At 42.8% G+C, this 19582-nt stretch overlaps 1 protein-coding gene across 5 annotated transcripts in view; it reads right to left on the bottom strand.

The window, feature by feature from the left end:
• FARP1 (FERM, ARH/RhoGEF and pleckstrin domain protein 1) overlaps positions 1-19582 on the bottom strand; it is a 313748-nt gene that overhangs the window by 58877 nt on the left and 235289 nt on the right. For all 5 annotated transcript variants that reach the window (XM_054446398.2, XM_054446402.2, XM_063651069.1 and 2 more), the window contains 6 exons: positions 14372-14469; positions 7672-7786; positions 6695-6842; positions 4032-4127; positions 2388-2551; positions 1625-1693 (listed from right to left, as the gene is read on the bottom strand). In XM_054446398.2, the coding sequence (XP_054302373.2) occupies positions 1625-1693; positions 2388-2551; positions 4032-4127; positions 6695-6842; positions 7672-7786; positions 14372-14469 (690 nt within the window). The remainder of the gene's footprint in view (positions 1-1624; positions 1694-2387; positions 2552-4031; positions 4128-6694; positions 6843-7671; positions 7787-14371; positions 14470-19582) is intronic.

Below are 19582 nucleotides of genomic sequence, written 5' to 3'. Positions count from 1 at the left end.
GACAGGATCTCGCTCTGTGGCCCAGAGCTGGAGGGCAATGGCACAATCTTGGCTCACTGCAGCCTTGACCTCCCAGGCTCAAGCAATCGTCCTACCTCAGCCTCCCCAGCAGCTGGGACCACAGGCATGCGCCACCACATCCAGCTTTTTTTTTTTTTTTTTTTTTTTTCTTTTTGGTAGAGATGAGGTTTCATCATGTTACCCAGGCTAGTCTCAAACTCCGGAGCTCAAGTGATCCACCGACTTCAGCATCCCAAAGTGCTGGGATTACAGGCATGTGCCATTGTGCCCAGCCTCCAGAGCAATTCTACACACTCTTTTGGGATGCAGTAATATGCATACAGAAAGGAGCCTAAATTTGGCAGTTGCCTCTGGGGAGGGGAGAAGGGAAATCACCAGAGCTGGTGGTTCAAGGGGGTTTTACCATGTCTGTAACGAGAGCTGCAAATAAAAGAAGAAGAAAAAACAACCCCAGAAACAAATGTGTCCAACTGTTAATGGCTGTTAATTCTAAGTAGTAGGAATCTGGGTGTTTGCTGACTTCCCTGTACTTTATTGTAATTTTTAAATGTATGAAAATGAAAAAAGTTTTTTAAAAACCCTACATGCACTAACTAGTTCTTGAGGCCCCATCCTTCGCTCCTTTACCCTCCTTGGGTTCTGCTGCTCCTCCTTGGAGCACTGGGCTTGGGAGCTGGCTGGCTGGCCAGAAGCTGCTTAACAGCTATGAGACTGGGACTACTTATTTAACCTACTGGGGTCTCAGTGTCTCCATCTTTATAAAGGGAATAAAAGAACAGTGACCTCACAGAGCTGAGGTGAAGACTCAATGAGTTCACACAGGCCCAGTGCTTGGAACAGCCTGGCACACACTAAGGGCTTCAAGTGTTTGATAACAACAACAACAATAATAATAATAATAAATCCTGTTTCTGGTTGGGCATGGTGGCTCTTGCCTGTAATCCCAGCACTTTGGGAGGCCAAGGCGGGAAGATGGCTTGAGCCCAGGAGTTTGAGACCAGCCTGGCAACATAGGCAGGCCCCATCTCTATAAAAAATTAGCTGGGAGTGGTGGTGGGCACCTATGGTCCCAGCTACTCAGGAGGCTGAGGTGGGAGGATTGATCGAGTTCCAGAGGCTGAGGCTACAGTGGGTTGTGATCACACCACTGCACTCTAGCCTGGGCGACAGAGCAAGACGCTGTTTCAAGAAAAAAAAAAATCCTGTTTCTGCTCATCCAGATTTACTTGATTTAATTAAAATGTTCATAGATATACTTTCAATAGAAATCCCAAAATATTGAAGGACTCACCAGTGAGCTAGTTTTTATGATGCTTCATCCCCCGCTGTGATGTCCTGAGCTCTTCTCTCCTTCCCCAGCATGTCCTCTCCCGCCTCCCCTGGTCCTCTCTGTCTGTTCTCATCTCACTCTCGAGGGCGTGCCTCTGGGCTGTAAAACCTTCCTCTCTAACACTGGACTTGCTGAGGGTGACTGAGACTGTCATTTACAACTCAAGGGAGACCAAGTCTGAAGTCTGGGTAAAGAAATATTTAGCAGCAACAAACTGTTACCTGGCGAGTCTGAGCCTTCTCAGACTAGAAGCAGCATTGAAGCTTCTCTTACCTTTCAAACTGCACCTTCTTATGTCCTCCTTCTTTAACATAGTCGAGAACCTGCTTCTGAGTCCGACCACTGAAACGGAGATCACAACAGGGAAGGGGAGAAATACCAAGGCGTTCTCATTTAAACACATAAATGATGCTTCAGGGCTTCATTTCCCCTCCTTCCCTAACTGGGAGAGATGCAGGGTTGCTCGGCTAGCAAGGACTAAAAGCAATCCTAACAGACTCTGTATTTTTGGGTCCACTCAGTCTCTTGATATTTTCCTTGAATATACAGAAAAAATGTTCAATTAACTAAGCCCACTTGATAACTGTGTTTGGTTACTAAGCAACCATCCCAAGAGCCTGTACCTTTCATGAAGGCAGGGATCACCGGGCTCAGCGCCTGGAACAGTATTTGACACATGGCAGACAATGATTTGTTAAAAATGAACGGAAAAGTTAACCAATAACATGCAAGTCCACATATTCTATGAAGCAACACCAAATGTTAGTAAGACATTGTACTTCTACAGAGAGAGGAAATCCTTTCTGAGTTAGAGACTCCCGCTAGGCATTTACCATGACTGGGTGGCTTTGCCTGGTGCCTCTCTGCTGTTCAAACAGAGCCCACTGGGATTACGATACAAGCGCCCCTGCTTGGCCATAGCTCCTGGAGGCCAATAAGCGTTCACCTCCCCAACCTGCTGTGTGTCACAGCAGCTGTGAGAGGCGGGAGGAAAAACGTGCACCCAGCAAATGGAGGCACGAAGTGGCGACCTCACCTGAACCGAAATGATGACCCCCGGCTAAAGAGGACGGGCTTGGGCTTTGGTTTGGGCTCTTCAAAAAGTCTAAAGAAGGCATGATGTTCAACACAGATTTTCCAGAAGGACTTGCAGAAATCCCGACTGGCCATCAGGAATTCCAAGGTATCCTGGTACGCACTCTAAAAAGGGAAAATACAACGTTGGTTTTTTCCATTACCCATAGATACACCACTGAAATAGGAGAAAAGCGGCAGAAGAAAGCTTTGTCCAATAAAGTTTTCGCTGTGTGTTTTATTATAGCATGACCATCAATGCAAAGACTTACTAAACTCTCGTTACTCTTAAGGACAAGATGTGGTCCCTAGTCCATCATTTTCTTCCCCACAGAATCTCTTAGACGGGTAGCAGAAACAGCCGTGTGGCTTCAATGGAAGTGACACCATTTTTTGACAGATTTCATATACGAATTATGTTTATTTGGCTTACATTTCCTTGAAAAACAAAACCCAAATACTGAAAGTCCCTTCCTGCCTCCTTAAAATCACTGAAACGCAATGTTCATCCTCTTCCTCGCACTTCTTGTCAATGTTGGCCCTTACGTCGTTTCTCTGTAAAGTTGCCCATGGCTCCGGGCTCCAGGCCACCCCAGGGACTACATAGGAAATGAATTTTTTTTTTCTGGAGCACAAAAGTATCACCCTCGGCTGAAAAAAATCATGCCGTTTGATTCTGGAAAGGGGATATGGAAATTTTCTGCTCCCAATTGAAGTGGCCATATCATATAAACAAAAGTTACTACCGTCCTTGGCATTCCCAGCAGTTCCAACTGTTTTGGGGGATCTCACAGTTTTGAGTGGACCCAACTTACAAACAAGCTGTGCTGCAGTTCTTTATTTCTAAGGCAGCTTTTTGGAACTCCAGTGAATTTTTCCATGGAAAACCATTTAAAATGGGTATATGGTTCCCAGGTCGGGCCATGAAAACCTGCTGAACCCAGATTGTAGCTACACTATAAGCCTAATTGCCATTTATCATCTTCTTTGCGATGGGAAAAAGAACTCTACATGCTGGCTGGGGACAGATGCCCAGGACACACCACCCACCTCCTCCGTCGCCATTTCCGGCAGACAAAGAAGAGGCTTCTCCTCCCTTCCCCTCCCAGTCCTGGCGTGGGCCACAGTGTTAGGCGTGTTGTGGGAAGTAAGTGGGGAAGGGAACCTAATTAGCCCATGAAAATGAGTTCCACTGGGGGCTCAGGGCCTCCAGCAGGGATTGGGGAAGTCAGTCTATGCCTGGGGTAGGGGAGGATACTGAATGGGGTCTCCAGGTGTAGCCTGGGGCTGGACGCGCAGCCATAGCACAGCTCAGGTTGTTTGTCAGGAGGGGCTGCCTGAATCTGTGCAGGGAAATGACCCTCTCCCCAGGTACATGTTCATGTATCTCCTTTACGCTCTCTGTCTACCAACGACGACAGCCGTAGAGTTACCGACCATTTGGATACATCTGTCCTAGAGATGCTCGGCGTTCATGTGGACAAAAGCCCCTGGGTAGCACTGGCCACAGGTTCAGCAGAAGCCCTGCCAAGCAGACCTCCACCCCTTGCAGGACACACGCCATCCCATGGCTCAACGGGTCCCCTTTCCCGCCGGGACCACTTACATTGGCATCTGGCCGGAGCTTGATGAGAAAGCGCTTCCTCTTGAAGCTCAGCTTCCGCACCTTGGCCCAGTTGAAGGCATTGATCTTAGTGAAACCCTAAAAAGAAAGACAGTAGCAGTTAGCCAGGAAATGTATAACAAGCAACTTGGGAGTTGGTCTGTTTTGCTTATGGAAGCTAAAGGAAGAGGGCTGACAGGCGACTGCTCAGCAGAGATGACTTTTGCAGAGAACTCACAGGATCTGTGGCTATCGGATGATACCTGTTCCTGGAACATTATTTCTCACTAATGATAGGATTTTGGCATTCAAACTAAGTCTGCCTCTAGGGAGAGAAGAAACTAGCCAAGATAATGATGAAAAGAAAGATAAATAGAAATAAAAACCATGACAACCACCACAATCATTAGCTGCCAGGACTTATGAAGTGCCAGGTACCATCCTAAGGGCTTTTCATACTGTATCTTAACAACCCTTATATGATAAAACCCAGCAAGATGGATTTACTATTTTCATTTTATAGACATGGAAACTGCAACATGGATATATTTTAATTTGCTGCAAATGACACGTTTAATGTGGCAGAAAGAGACTTCCAAGCACACGCCTTCCTGGCAGCTATGGTTAACATTCAGCAGGTTTGCAATCAACTCCCTGCTTCATCCACGCTGGTCTGGCTCCTGGGCCCATCAAGCTTCCAACAGCACCGGCAGAACTGAGGATGGGAGGCCAGGCTTGCCGTGTGTCTTCAAGGCCAGCACAGTCTCTGGGCCGGGTTCACACGTCCTCATCGTCTTTGGCAGCCAGATAGTCATTGTCTCCATCCAAGATGGAGAAACAACGGGGAGCTGCCAGATACCAACTCCCATCTGCCCGGTCTCAGCTGAAATTAGAATTCCTCTGGAGCCCACTGGAACACCAGGCCTGTTCATTCAACGTGGCAAGAATGAAGCAATAGGGCACTGGCAAGAAGGTGGGTTCCAAGACACAGGCTTTGTACGTGACTACATTACCCAGGTATTCCCAATACTTAGGGACTGTGTCAAACACAATCAAAGCACATTAATTCAATTGTGAGATACTTCTTTTCCTCCTGAATACTTTTTAGAAATGGTTCAGGATTGTGATTTGAAATTTAATGATAGTACTGAAAACTCCACTTGGCTTTATTGTTTTTCTTTTTTGAGACAGTCTTGCTCTGTCACCCAGGCTGGAGGGCAGTGGTGTGATCTTGGCTCACTGCAACCTCTGCTTCCCAAATTCAAGTGATTCTCCTGCCTCAGCCTCCCAAGTAGCTGGGATTACAGGTACACGCCATCACGCCCAGCTAATTTTTGTATTTTTAGTAGAGACGAGGTTTCACCATGTTGGCCAGGCTAGTATCGAACTCCTGACCTCAGGTGATCCACCCGTCTCAGCCTCCCAAAGTGTTGTGATTACAGGCGTGAGCAACCGCGCCCGGCCTATTGTTGTTTCTCTTATCCGATACTCAGAGGCTATGCACGCAGGTCAAAAATTGTCAAGAAAAAATCCGCCTTGAATACCACACTGCTCTCACAATGTCACTCCCTACTACCTGGTAGGAAGCCAACTTAACTCTTCTTGGGATGTGATTCTGTAATAATTATGCTGTCATAAACTTCTGGTGCATGAACAGAGAATCACTGGAACTCTTTTGATAAAAGATGAGGGGGAAATATAAGCAAACCTGGAAGAGCTCAATAAAGGGTTTTAGGTCCTGAACATATTTACAACTTCATAACTGGGTGAAATCTGATCCCATTTCATGAGAAAGGCAGGTGCTTTCTCTATATCCATTTGAAACTAAAAGCACAGGTTACCCGCTTGTGTTGAAAAGGAATGTACTGAACAGCCTTTTGGGGGTGGTGAATATGTTCATTCTGTTGGTTTTGTGGGGGAATTTTACAGGCTATACATATATATAATAAAAACCTATCAAACTACGCACTTCAAGTGTGTGCACTTTATTGTACGTCAACAATACTTCAATAAGGCTATTAAGAGAGAAGCATTGATCAATGAAACAGTCCAATAGCAGAATGATCAATAGAGCACACATTTTAGAGTGCAGAGAATCACTATGTCCTTAAGTAGAATACAAGTAAGAATTCAAGTGCAGTATGTGTTTTGCTACAAAACTGCAAGAATGTGGCTTTTATGAATTTATAAAACTGCTGTATCTTAAAAGTGTGCCTAACACTCTTTAAGTATATCTGAAGTCCCGACCAAATAAGCTGGCTCAAGCCAAACTGGGTTTGGAAAAAAAAAAAAAGGATCACATTACAGCAAAGTATCATCTGTAAGTGTGAAAAAGGTGTTTATTCGGGGACCTAAAATCTCGATTCCATTATACTGTGTTCTAAGTGTAGGTCCATGGAGAGCTACACATTTCTGTGATGCTACAAAGTCAATAAAACCAAACAAATCTGTAATATGGATTCCCCAAACAGGGCAAAGGTAAGTGAAATAGAATCTGGGAGCTGAGGGCCTAGGAAACAGAAAGCCTGAGATGAGGTTAATTTTTCTTTGTTTGCCGAAAAATAACAATCAGAGGTCTTGGCCCACTGAATATGAATCAGAGTTGAAGGGCCAGTTCTTCTCTCTCTATCACCAAGGGAACCGGGCCGTGTTCTCAAGGCTCTCACCTGAAACACTAGAATTCCCGTGTTGGCAACGGCCAGATTGATCTTCGTGCCTTCCCTGTCCTTGGCCGGGTGCAGCCGGATTCCATACATCTCTAGCCGACGGGCAATCTCTAGGAGCTGGAAATCTGATTCTGCTGGTGTTTGTCCACTGACAAAACAAAAATTAAACAGAAAGGCCAGGAGATTTGAATTCCCTGTGTCTATTAATTTGAGATTAAGAAGCTTCTCTTGGGAAATAAAAAGGCATTTCATCACAAACACTGGGGCTACCCGATCAGATGACACCCAACCTCCCATTCACTGTAACCCAAAGTCTAGCAGCTTGGACAAAAGCTCCATTGCTCATGGAACATAAAACCCCAAAAGTCTCCAAACTCAGCCAGTTTTTTTTTTGTTTGTTTTTTGTTTTTTTTTGAATCTCAAAGAGTTTCCTTTAAGGTCATATAAAAGCAAAACACCACCGTGTTAAAACAAGATTTTAGTTGCTTTCAATAACCTAAACCTGCAAGCAAAGTTCAAGAGAACACTTTTTCACACGGCCGTCAGGCTCCAATGCTTCCTTAAAACAACAACCAAAAGTACCATGAGTCCTTTGAAAATATTAATCCAAACAAAAACAAAAATGGAGATGCTATGAAGGTTCTGGATTTTCACGATACTCTGACCTTGTCCCTAGGTGACCACGTCCCTTTCCCAGTTTCTCATTAGCATGATGACTGGATGGTCCTTTGCTCTTACTTTCTCTTTTGTTCCAAAGCACGGGCTTCCTTAAACTCCAGGCTTCAGTGGGTGACCTGTGCTTCTGAGAGCCCAGGATGAATCACCACATCCCAATGAGCCTCTGTGATCTTCTTCCCTCACGCTTTGTGTTTTTCTCCACAATAGTTTGTGTGCAGGGTGGAGGGATGTACACCCATGCAGGTTGGAGGCAGAGAGAACCGGCTCAGAGGGAATATGAAGCCAGGAATGAGACTTACATGTGGTTATGGTGAAATTCCACGATTTTGTCCTCTAGTGCGTCTTGCTGAGGTATGTATTTATTTTTTGCTAAGTGCTCTCTGTCCAAGGCTTCATCAAAATCCCCAATCTCAGCTAAAAAGAAACAGAAAGAAAAACAGGTCACGTAGGAATGACACTTCCCAGTTTGTCAGTATTCCCCAGTGAGCCAAACAGAAGCTAGCAGACAACATGAGGTGAGTCCAGTTGGTGGGGAACATCAGAAGGGCCAGATCTCAGAGACGGGATGCGAGGATACGTTTAACAATTGTGGTGATGTGAGAAGACAATTTTCTCTCCTTATCTCTACCAGTCAGAAAGAAGCTTCAAGGCCAGGCGCGGTAGCTCACGCCTGTAATCTCACCACTTTGGGAGTCCAGGGCGGGCAGATCACTTGAGGTCAGGAGTTCGAGATCAGCCTGGGCAACATGGCGAAACCTCATCTCTACCAAAAATACAAAAATTGGCTGGGCATGGTGGCGGGCACCTGTAATCCCAGCGACTAGGGAGGCTGAGGCAGGAGGACTGCTTGAACCCGGGAGGTGGAGGTTGCAGTGAGCCGAGATCATGCCACTGCACTCTAGCCTGGGTGACAGAGCAAGATTCCATGTCCAAAAAAAAAAAAAAAGCCTCAGAATCATCTATCTTCAGCCATACCTGCTCCCGGTTTTTCTTTTCTCCCCATCCACCTGGGGAGGTTCTTGGCAGTAAATTCTACACATGTGGGTGACAACCGTATGACCTCCTAACAAGCCCTAAAACTTCAGGACTTTATAAACATCAAAGTGAAACTCTTATATATTAGCAATGACTAGTGCAAAACCCAAATGCTTTATCATGTAGAGAAAAGAGGATTGTCAGTGGGTGCAAAGGTAGATAATCTAATGCTTAAAAAAATTATAAGAGTTTATTAAACTTTTCGTACTCCTGTTGTCAGAAATAACAGATCAGATTGCAAAGTCTTATATATGTTTTTATCCATGAGAAATATGATTCTCACATAACCTTGTTTTCTCACATAACCTCAAGACAGTCCTCAATACTGCTGGAATGTGGAAAGTTAAAGGATAGAGCTTTAAAATCAGACTTGCGCCTTAACAACACTAGCTCAAGGTCAGTGTACACCAATTGTTACACTTCTGAGACAGCACACCTTTTTCTTTGTATCACATATACTGTATAACAAGCTTAATAAAAAACAGCCTAATGACCAGAGCCCAGCTGTTTTGATAAAAACCAAGGGAACTGTTGCTATGAAACTCACCTTTCATTCTGTCACATGAAGCAGCTTGTCACACTTAGGGCAATGCACTCCAGCAATCAAGCAGGACATGGCCTGGGTGTTGCCATCAATCACACCCACTGAGGATACCTGTTCTGCACAAAGCCATGCCAACTCACCTGGCAGCAGCTGGGGCACTGGAAGAACCCCTCCCTCACTTGCTTCCTCATCATCCGAAAGACCAACAACACTATTTCCTAATTGCCTTTTCTGGACTGATTTCTCCCTTCCTAAATAGAGTAAAATTGCCACCCTCCATCACAGAAAATGGCACAGAAATGGGGGCATGTCTGGTCATACTGCCATCATTATATGTTGCCTTGACAATTGAGGTCCTGGCTTCTCTGCAATTCCTTCTATCTGGTTCTCAAGGAAATGCAGTTGATGCTCATTATTCGAGGCAGTTATAATCTATAAGGTTACCATAAACACTGAATTAGCCATTCCTGAACCATTTCTCCTAGGGGAAATACGGGGTGAGGTTCCTACAGTAATCTTGAAACAACATTTTAGTTAACTGGCCGTGTCTTACGTGTGTTTCTGTTGAAAGCCATCTTAAATATACTTTGCCAATTTCTTCACATTGAGCTCATGGCCACCAGCAGCTGAACTCATGCCTGAACGACGCTTACCTAACACACATTTGCTCTATCAGGCAGATAGCACTGCACGCGGGGACACAAGACAGACAGTGCTTCAGCACAACGCCTGGGGACTGCTTTAAACAGTGAAATCACCAACAGTATGCACAAAAATGCGAAAAGCATGGCACTAAATAGACCACGAAAAGGATACTTAGTACAAGAAAAAAAACCAGAAGGCAGAGCTTTGCCTCATTTGAACTCCACTGGGAATGCACATCAGGTGACTCTAAATTTTCGCCATCCTGGGCATGTCCACAAATGACCATGAAAGTGCATGAGTGTTGAATTGGGAGTTACAAGTAAATAAGTGAATTTGCAAAGACAGAATCTGAGAACAATGAGCCTGGACTGTCTATGGAGGAATTCCTTAAATCTGAAATGTCTTGTGAGCTTTATGTTTGGGCTTCTTAATTCCTATGAATCTTAGAACACACTCTTTCCCATCATTCCATATACAGAGAGCCGAATGGTCCAGTTTTTCCTTTGGCATTGGGGTGGAGACATCTAATTCTCTTTTCTTCTGGGTCGCTTGTCTTTTCTTGCCCTCCTGTCACGCCATAGTGACATGACTATGAAACTCATTCGCTCCCCACATTTCTCCTCTTTGAAATTGGAAATAGGTTGCTCCTTAAATTTCTGGAATTTGAAAACAGACACATACTCAAGATCTGACTTCCTTTTATTTTTTCCAAGACAGGGTCTCGCTCTGTCACCCAGGCTGGGGTGCGGTGGAGTGATCATGGCTCACTGTAGCCTTGATTCAGGGTTCAAGCGACCCTCCCACCTCAGCTTCCCAAGTACCTGGGGCTGCCGCCACATACCACCACACCTGGCTAATTTTTTTTTTTATTTTGGGTAGAGACAGGCTCTCACTATGTTGACCAGGCTAGTCTTGAACGCTTGGCCTAAAGCTAATTTTGTTTTTGTAGAGACGAGGTCTCGCTGTGTTGCCTAGGCTGGTCTCGAACTCCTGGCCTCAAGAGATCTTCCTGCCTGTGTCTCCCAAAGCGCTGGGATTACAGACATGAGCCACCGCGCCCAGCTGACTTCCTATTTTTTAAACGTTTTATGCTGAAAGTGTCACATCAGCTTATGCATATACTATATTCCTCAGCAGTCTACTCAGCAAAGTAATTAATAGGAAAAACAGCAGCAAACCAAAATCCTGTGATTTTAATAAATGGATGCAACTTCCCCAGAGGACAGGTGGGGACAAACCCGCCTTACCACGCGGAACCCTCAGAGCAGGGACCATACAATCTGCACAAACGCAGCCCTGCCTCGCCTCCTTGCTGCCCACGTGCGATCTTTACATCAGGGCCAACTAGTAGCTGATTCTCCTCTTCATCAGCTTGTCCTTCTTAGTCAATCCACAATAAATTAGAGAAAATTAAGTTCAAAATACTGCAGGGAAGATACAAGACCAGGGACGGAGGAACAAATGAAAAAATACAGACTATCTTAAAGACTCCATACATTTAAGCCAAAGAAGGGAGGAAAATAAGACGACAGCAGATTTTGTGTATAGAGACGGACAAGATGAACATCAGCTTACCAGAGATAATTTTCCATTAGGGGTAATACAGTTCTGCCAAAGGGAGATGACTTGACCCTTTATACCTTACCAATAATCACCAATAATTGAAATCACGACACAATCCACAGAAGACTCTATGAAATGCCTCCTTTCATGACTGAGTGCATGGGATGCTTAAAAATGCAGAAATGGGGCCTTACACATATCAGAAGATTTTAAGAATATTGTGTGTCTCATGACTGTATGTGAAATACCATGTAAACAGCAGGGGAGCTTCTGAATCCATCTCTTTGCCTTTCCAGAAGGGAAGATTCTTTGGGGATTTTGAGCCACTTGCTGGTTTCTGGGGGGAAAATGGTTTACTAGACTGAGATCATGGTTTTCTGAATGTCAGCGATCTCCACTCCCAGATACGCAAGTGAAATTCACTATTGTTAACAGACCTTTTTTTTTTTAATTTACTTTTTTAATTGACAAAATAAAAATCATACATATTGGTCAGGCATGGTGGGTCATGCCTATAACCCCAGCACTTTGTGAGGCCAAGCTGGGAAGATGACTTGAGCTCAGGAGTTTGAGACTGGCCTGGGCAACACAGACCTCAGCTCTACAAAAAAAAAAGAAAAAATTAGCTAGACCTGATGGCACGTGCCTATAGTCCCAGCTACTCAGGAGGCTGAGGCAGGGGGACTGCCTGATTCCAGGAGGTCAAGGCTGCCGTGAGCCGTGATTGAGAGACTACACTCCAAACCTGGGTGACAGAGACTCTGTCTAAAAAAAAAAAATTTTTTTGGTATATATTTATAGTCAACATCATCTTTGATATATGTATACATTGTGAAATGTCTAAATTAAGCTAATTAACATATGTATTACTGCTTATATTTATTTATTTTGTGGTGAGAATACTTAAAATCTACTCTCTTCTTTTTTTTTTCTTTTAGACAGAGTCTCACTCTGTCGTCCAGGCTGGAGGGCAGTGGGGTGCCTCCCAGGTTCAAGCAATTCTCCTGGCTCAGCCTCCCAAGTAGCTGGGACTACAGGCGCCCACTGCCACCACACCCTGCTAATTTTTGTATTTTTAGTAGAGACAAGGTTTCAATATCTTGGCCAGGCTGGTCACAAACTCCTGACCTCAAGTGATCCACCCGCCTCGGCCTCCCAAAGTGCTGGGATTACAGGCGTGAGCCACTGTGCCTGGCCAAAATCTATTCTTTAGTGTAACAGACCTTTAAAGAAAAAAACATAGGAGGAAAGAAGTACACGACTAAATGGCATCAGGAATCTTTGAGTAAGGTCAATTTCTCTTCTGCCTACAAAATACCAAGGGTCAGAGACATTTTATGAAGTTACTATTTCAATAAGGAAGCTTCATTTTAAAGTTTTATGTTGTTTGGAAAAGGAGGGTTGCAGGTGAATAAGGATAAAGGAAATTAATGTTTACTGAATACCTAGCATGTAGTGGGTACACAGTTGGCCCACTATATCTATGGGTTCCATATTCGTGGATTCAACCAACCATGGTTTGAAAATACTTAGGAAAAAATACTGCATCTATACCAAACATCTAAGATTTTTTTCTTGTCATTATTCCCTGAATAATACAATGTAGCTACATAACATTTACATTGCATTAATTATTATAAGTAACCTAGAGATGATTTACAGTCTATGGAAGGATATATGTAGGTTATATGCAAATATGACACCATTTTATATCAGGGACATGAGCAACCTCAGTTTTTGGTGTCCTTGGGAGGTCCTACAGACAATACCCTATGGAAATTAAAGGACAACTGTATATGCTACCATTTAATTTTTACAGCTTTATGAAAAAGATTCTATTATTCTCATGTTCGAAAAGAAATGGAGGCTGGGGGGTTAGTAACCTGCCAAGGTCACCAACCAACGAACAGAAATCAGGTCTGCCTGACTCAAAGCCTCCTCTCCCTCCTCTCCCTCCTCTTCCTCTCCACTGTCATTTTATGAAGAGGGGAGAGCAAACACAGGAAAGGTAAAAATTACGTTAAGTTCTGCGCTAAGGATTCCTCCCCTGTAAAATAAGGATAATGTAAAATAAGGTTAATGACAGACTTGATCTCAGGGGGCTGTTAGGAGAATTAAATGAGATTATATATAATATATAATACTAATAATATATAATAATAATATATAAAATATATAATTAATTATATATAATATATAACATATATAATATATATTATATATTATATATACATATAGTGCTGGCACATGGTCAGGCTTAATAAAGATATCTATTTTTTTGTTTTTTTCTTGCCCATGTCATTTTTTTCAAATTGGTAAGAAAACATCTATCTATTAAGTGTTCATATTCAAAAAACAAGAAGATATGCATCATCTGAAACACCTTACTGTATTAGACTAAGGCAATTTTTTGACTACTAAGAGTAACACTTCCTATAAACCTTTGTAAATCTAGTGAACTAGGCACATATCAGGATAAGAGGGGACTGATTATATGAGATGAATTCATATACAGTGGAAATGTAAAAGGTGATATGATAGCACAACTTTCCTTTATAGTAGTGCTTATTATACATTAAGCGTTATACCCACAATTACCTTTCTGAAACATAATGTGTATATTTTATTTCAAGTAATTTCTGCCATGGTCAAAAGGGAAAAAACACCCAGGTGGCTTGTCAGCAAGCCTTGAGATGAGCACAATCTGATTTATCCTTTGTCTATATTAAGGCAAATTAAAATATCTAGGGTCCAGCTTCATTAATCCAGCATGAGTCTTGGTTTACTGAATTCTGGAGAGCAAAAATCTCTAGAGAGAAGTGAAATCTGTGGCAGTATTATGTCTTAAGGCTACTATGCCACATTCAATGATAAAGTTTAAATCCAAGAACAGGACAGAACAAGTTTAGTCTATTTGGCAACCATCCATCCAAGCTTATCCTTTAAGACAACTGAAGTATCAACTGTGTACTAGTCCTTGAAGAAAGACAAACACCTGAACAGAAAGTACAACAGTTAACATTTGGGGATATGCATATTAAATGACATCAGGAGTACTGTTTTTCTCTTCCACCCATAGGCCTTCATATGAACAGCAAAAATAACACAAAAACATTGACACTTTATTTTTTGGTGGATGTGATTTTTTTCCCATCAATCAGATCACTGTGTTATTTTGAACATGATTTTCAAAGGAAACCAATAGAACTTACATTGCACAATGTGTGAAATCAAGAGAGCTGCGCTGGTGTCGTTACACGTCAACCTGCCTTGAGCCAAGTCCTGCTTCACCTGCAGCGCGAACAGGTACCTGCGAAGATCAACAGAGCTGGGCGTCAGGCAAAGAGGGCAGGAGGTTGCCGGGAACCTGGCCTCACCATGAGAGGCCAAGGAGAGGGATGCAAACCCCAACCAGGAAGTCTGCATGGGCTGGAATGGATTCCAGCTGCCATTCACTGCAGTGTAAATATCTCCCTCCAAAATACAAAGAGATGTATGCTATCATCTTTTCACAGTATGAATAATATGTTTCATTTTATATAGGGAGAGAGAGCCATAAAAATGTGAGACCATAACCTAGCATGCTATATATTTTTGTAGGGTACAGGCAATATTTACATTTTTTTCACAGAATCAGTCATCCATACTCTAACATGGGTGTATGGCTCAGACAATAACAGCAGTTTATTATGGTGAGTCAGAGGATTGCCAATGAAATAAGAAAAACAAGGGGGTATCTTTTTTTTGTGTGGTGTAACTACTTCCATAAGACCCAGTTACCAGATTTGTAAAAATTCATTTTCTTTTCTTTTCTTTTTCTTTGAGACAAAGTCTTGCTCTGTCGCCAGACTGGAGTGCAGTGGCGTGATCTCGGCTCACTGAAACCTCCACCTCCCGGGTTCAAGCAATTCTCCTGCCTCAGCCTCCCAAGTAGCTGGGACTACAGGCGCCCGCCACCAAGCCCAGCTAATTTTTTGTATTTTTAGTAGAGACGGAGTTTCACCATGTTGCCAGGATGGTCTCGACCTCTTGATCTCATGATCTGCCCACCTTGGCCTCCCAAAGTGCTGGGATCACAGGCATGACCCACTGCACCCGTTCAATTCTTTTCTTTATATTGTGGTATTAAGCACGTCAACATTTTTGGTGTAAGAGAAAAAATACATTTGTAAATCAAAGACATTAAGTAAAAACTGTGCAACAGCAAACAGGCATATGAAAAGGTGCTCAACATCATTGATCATCAGAGAAATGCAAATCAAAATTGTAATGAGATACCATCTCACCCCAGTTAAAATGGCTCATATCCAAAAGATAGGCAGTAATAAATGCTTGGATGTGGCAAAAAAAAAAACCCTCATGTACTATCGGCGGGAATGTAAATTAGTACAACCACGATAGAGAACAGTTTGGAGGTTCCTGAAAAAACTAAAAATAGAGCTACCATATGACCCAGCAATCCCACTACTAGGTGTGTACTGAAAAGAAAACAGTACGTCAAAGAGATATCTGCACTCCCATGTTTACTGCAGCACCATTCACAACAGCCAAGATTCGGAAGAAAGCTAAGTGTCCATCCACAGATGAACAGACAAAGAAAATGGGGTATGTATACACAGTGGATTACTATTCAGCCATAAACAAGGAGATCTTGTCATTTGCAACAGCATGATTGGAACTGGAGGTCATTATGTTAAGTGAAATAAGCCAGGCACAGAAAAACAAACTTCACATGTTCTCACTTATTTGTGGGAGCTAAAAATTAAAACAATTGAACTCATGGAGAGAGAGAGCAGAATGATGTTACCGGAGGCTGGTAAAGGTAGAGGGAATGGGGGTAGTTAATTGGTCCAAAAAAAGGAGAGAGAATGAATAAGATCTAATATTTGATAGCACGACTGGGTGACTATACTCAATCATAATTTATTTTACTTTAAAAATAATGAAAAGAGTATAATTGGATTGCTTGTAACACAAAGGATAAACACTTAAGGTCATAGGTACCCCCCAACCCCACAACAAGACAAAACCAAACCGAACCGGTACAATGTTAAAATGGATGTGAAAATAATGATACAAACTCATAGATTTTTAGAAATCTAGTTTACCTGCTGCCTGAGAACAGTGTCATCTCAGCAGCACCTTTTGCAATCAGATTCTGTCCCTCATACAATTACCTGTTGGGGCCGCACACTGTGGCTCCCAGCACTTTGGGAGGCCGAGGCGGGTGGATCACCTGAGGTCAGGAGTTCAAGACCAGCCTGGATAACATGGCAAAACCCTGTCTCTACTAAAAATACAAAAATTAGCCGGGTGTGGTGACGTGCCCCTGTAATCCCAGCTACTCGGGAGGCTGAGGCAGAAGAATCACTTGAACTCGGGAGGTGGAGGTTGCAGTGAGCCGAGATCGCACCACTGCACTCCAGCCTGGGTGACAAGAGTGAAACTCCGTCTCAAAAACAACAAAAACAACAAAAAACAATCACCTGTTGGAAGGATAGAGAGATAGGGCCTTGGTAGATTCCAGGCAGATCAAAGCATCTCCTTATTTAAAATTGGTAACCCAAGGCAAAGAATTGAGTGTGTAACCTGCCTGGCCAGAGGAAAGGGTGTTTCAGGACAGCCAAGTAGTTGAAGAAAGGTTTTACAGGTTTATCTCCCATAAAGTAAAATTTTGCCTCAAGTATTTGGCAAAAAAATTATAAGTGCCAATTTATAACATAGCAAGAATAACAGAATTAGAAAATCCTCATTCCACAAACTCTAAAGAAATTATTGACTCCAGCAAGGATTATCAATGGGTAAAAAACTGTGGAGGAGATTGGACATTCATATAGGTCAAAGGTAATATGACTTTACCTGGCAATAGAATAATCAGAATGTCACCACCTGAATCCAATGAACAATCTCTAATCATTAATAAAATATGAAACACACAACATCACTTACGACAGACTCCAGCCCAAATGTTTAAGTGTATCAGTCAAGCCCTAGAATGAATTTCCTGTCCTCTCCAAACCTCATGTTGAGATTTCATCCTCAGTGCTGGAGGTGGGGCCCAGTGAAAGGTGTTTGGGTTGTCAAGGCAGATCCCTTATGAATAGACTAATGCCCTCCCTTGGGGGTGAGTGAGTTCTCACTCTGTTACTTCCTGTGAGAGCTGGTTGTTACAAAAAGCCTAGCACCTCCCAGTTCCGCGCACCTCCTCTCCCACCATGTGGTCTCTGCACATGCTGGCTCCCCTTTGCCTTCTAACATGAGTGGAAGCAGCCTGAGGACATCGTCAGATGCCAATGCCCAATCCTGAACTTTTTAGCCATCCAGAATCATGAGCAAAATAAACCTTTTTTCTTTATAAATTACCCTGCCTCGGGTATTCCTTTATAGCAGCATAAAACAGACTATGACTTCCAGTTTTGGAAAAATACAAAGGATAGAGGAACAAGTTAAACAGCACCACAAGAAAGCTAGCAGGCAAATTCAGAAAGTAGGATACTGTGTCGTATAGCTGGTCCAATTTCTTCAACAAGATGCTATCATGAGGAAAAGAAAATGAGGGACTAACTTACATAGGCCCAGATGACATATTAACTAGATGCAATATGTGGTCCTAGAGTGGATCTGTTTTTTTTAATTGATTGATTAATTGACTGATTGAGACAGAGTCTTGCTCTGTTTTCCAGGCTGGAGTGCAGTGGTGCAATCACTGCTCACTGCAGCCTCAACCTCTGGAACTCAAGCAATCCTCCTGCCTCAGCCTCCTGAGTAGCTGTGATTACAGGTACACACCACTATGCCCAGCTAATTTTTTAAATTTTTTGTAGAGACGGGTCTCCCTGTGCTACCCAGGCTGGTCTCAAACTGCTAGGCTCAAGAGATCCTCCTGCTTCAGCCTCCCAAAGTGCCGGGATTACAGGTGCGAGCCACTGTGCCTGGCCAATCTTATTTTAGAATAAACAGATACAAAGGACAGTTAGAGGATAAATAGGGAAATGTGAATATGGCCAATGTATTAGACGAGATGAAAAGTACATATGTATGCATAGAAAAATTCAGAAAGGATATCTTCCTAATGTGACGGGCAATGGGAATGCAATGTTTCTACTTTCTTAGTCTTATTCGTTTGTCTATTCTAACTTTCTACAATGTATGTTTACTATTATTATAATAATGAAAGGGTATTTTTGATTTTTCAAAACGGCCTTTAACAGTATTAGCCACAGAGGTTTCCATAAGAATTAAATGAGATACATGGAAAACACTATTAGAACAAAAATATTCAATAAAAGTTGGCAGTTTTTAAAAAAAAAAGAATAATCCATTTTAAGTCATTTAGGAAGTTTTATTAAGAACTAAAAAACCACAGCAGCCAATTGTATAACCAGCAAAAAGCACCCTACAGACTACAGACCTACCAGTGGACCCTTCTCTGACTTCCCTAATTTTATTCTTGTTCTCTTGCTCTACCCTTCTGTCTCTCCCCCCAACCCCCTTTCTCTGTGTGTGTGTGTGTGTGTGTGTGTGTGTGTGTGTGTGTCTGTCTGTCTGTCTGTCTGCCTGCCTGTCTGTCTGCCTGCCGGTCTGTCTCTGGAAAGTCAAAGGGAAGAAAAGCAGAGAATATGAAACAATCTAAACCTCATGTGGGAGGAGGGAATAAAAACTATTGTGCTGGATTAGTCACTGTCTTTTGAGCCCAACAGTTTGTAGAGCTACAGGTTTTAATTCTAATCGGTTTTTCATTAAATAGGAGGGCTTCATGTTTTGAAATGACATTCTGAATATTTTACCTGTTTTAAAATTACATTCTGAATATTTTACCATTTATCATTTCAAACATGAGGTTCTATGTTCACAAAGAGGTTTTCAGGGACAAATGCATGGGCAGAGTCTGGCAGGCTCTGGGGACTTTTGGTGACAATCGCACATGGGCTGCAAGATGGCATCAGGTTCTGAAAAGACACACATTTACTAGGAGGGCACAAGGCTATTTTGAAGGCTGAAGGAAGAACGTGGCTCCCTCTGATTATGTGGACTGTTCCTGTTCCAAGGCCCTTGTAACATGAGAAGTAGCTTCCTGGGTACTAACTCTGTCCATCTTTCTCACCGTGAGCTGTAAGCTGAGCATGCTGGCCGCGATGCTAACTTTAGAGATTTTGCAACACCTTTAGTACTGTCCACTGAAGCAATTCCAATCAGTCTCACAAGAGCTAGAGGCTAAGTTTTACTTGGTGGTCACTAAATAAAATTAAACCGGTAAATACAATGAAAACATGAAGCACTCAATGGAATCAAGTTTCCTTAGCAGAAGGGTGGACGTGAGGAGAGTGACAATGACTGTGGCAGGAGCAGACAGAGGGACTTCACTTCTAGGGACTGCAAGAGTCACACATCACCATCCATTTGATGCCTTGCTTTCAATATGA

The sequence above is a fragment of the Pongo pygmaeus genome, chromosome 14 (assembly GCF_028885625.2).
Source record: "Pongo pygmaeus isolate AG05252 chromosome 14, NHGRI_mPonPyg2-v2.0_pri, whole genome shotgun sequence".
Lineage (NCBI taxonomy): Eukaryota > Metazoa > Chordata > Mammalia > Primates > Hominidae > Pongo > Pongo pygmaeus.
Note: the sequence above shows the minus strand (reverse complement) of the source record. Positions and strands in the feature narration are given on the sequence as shown.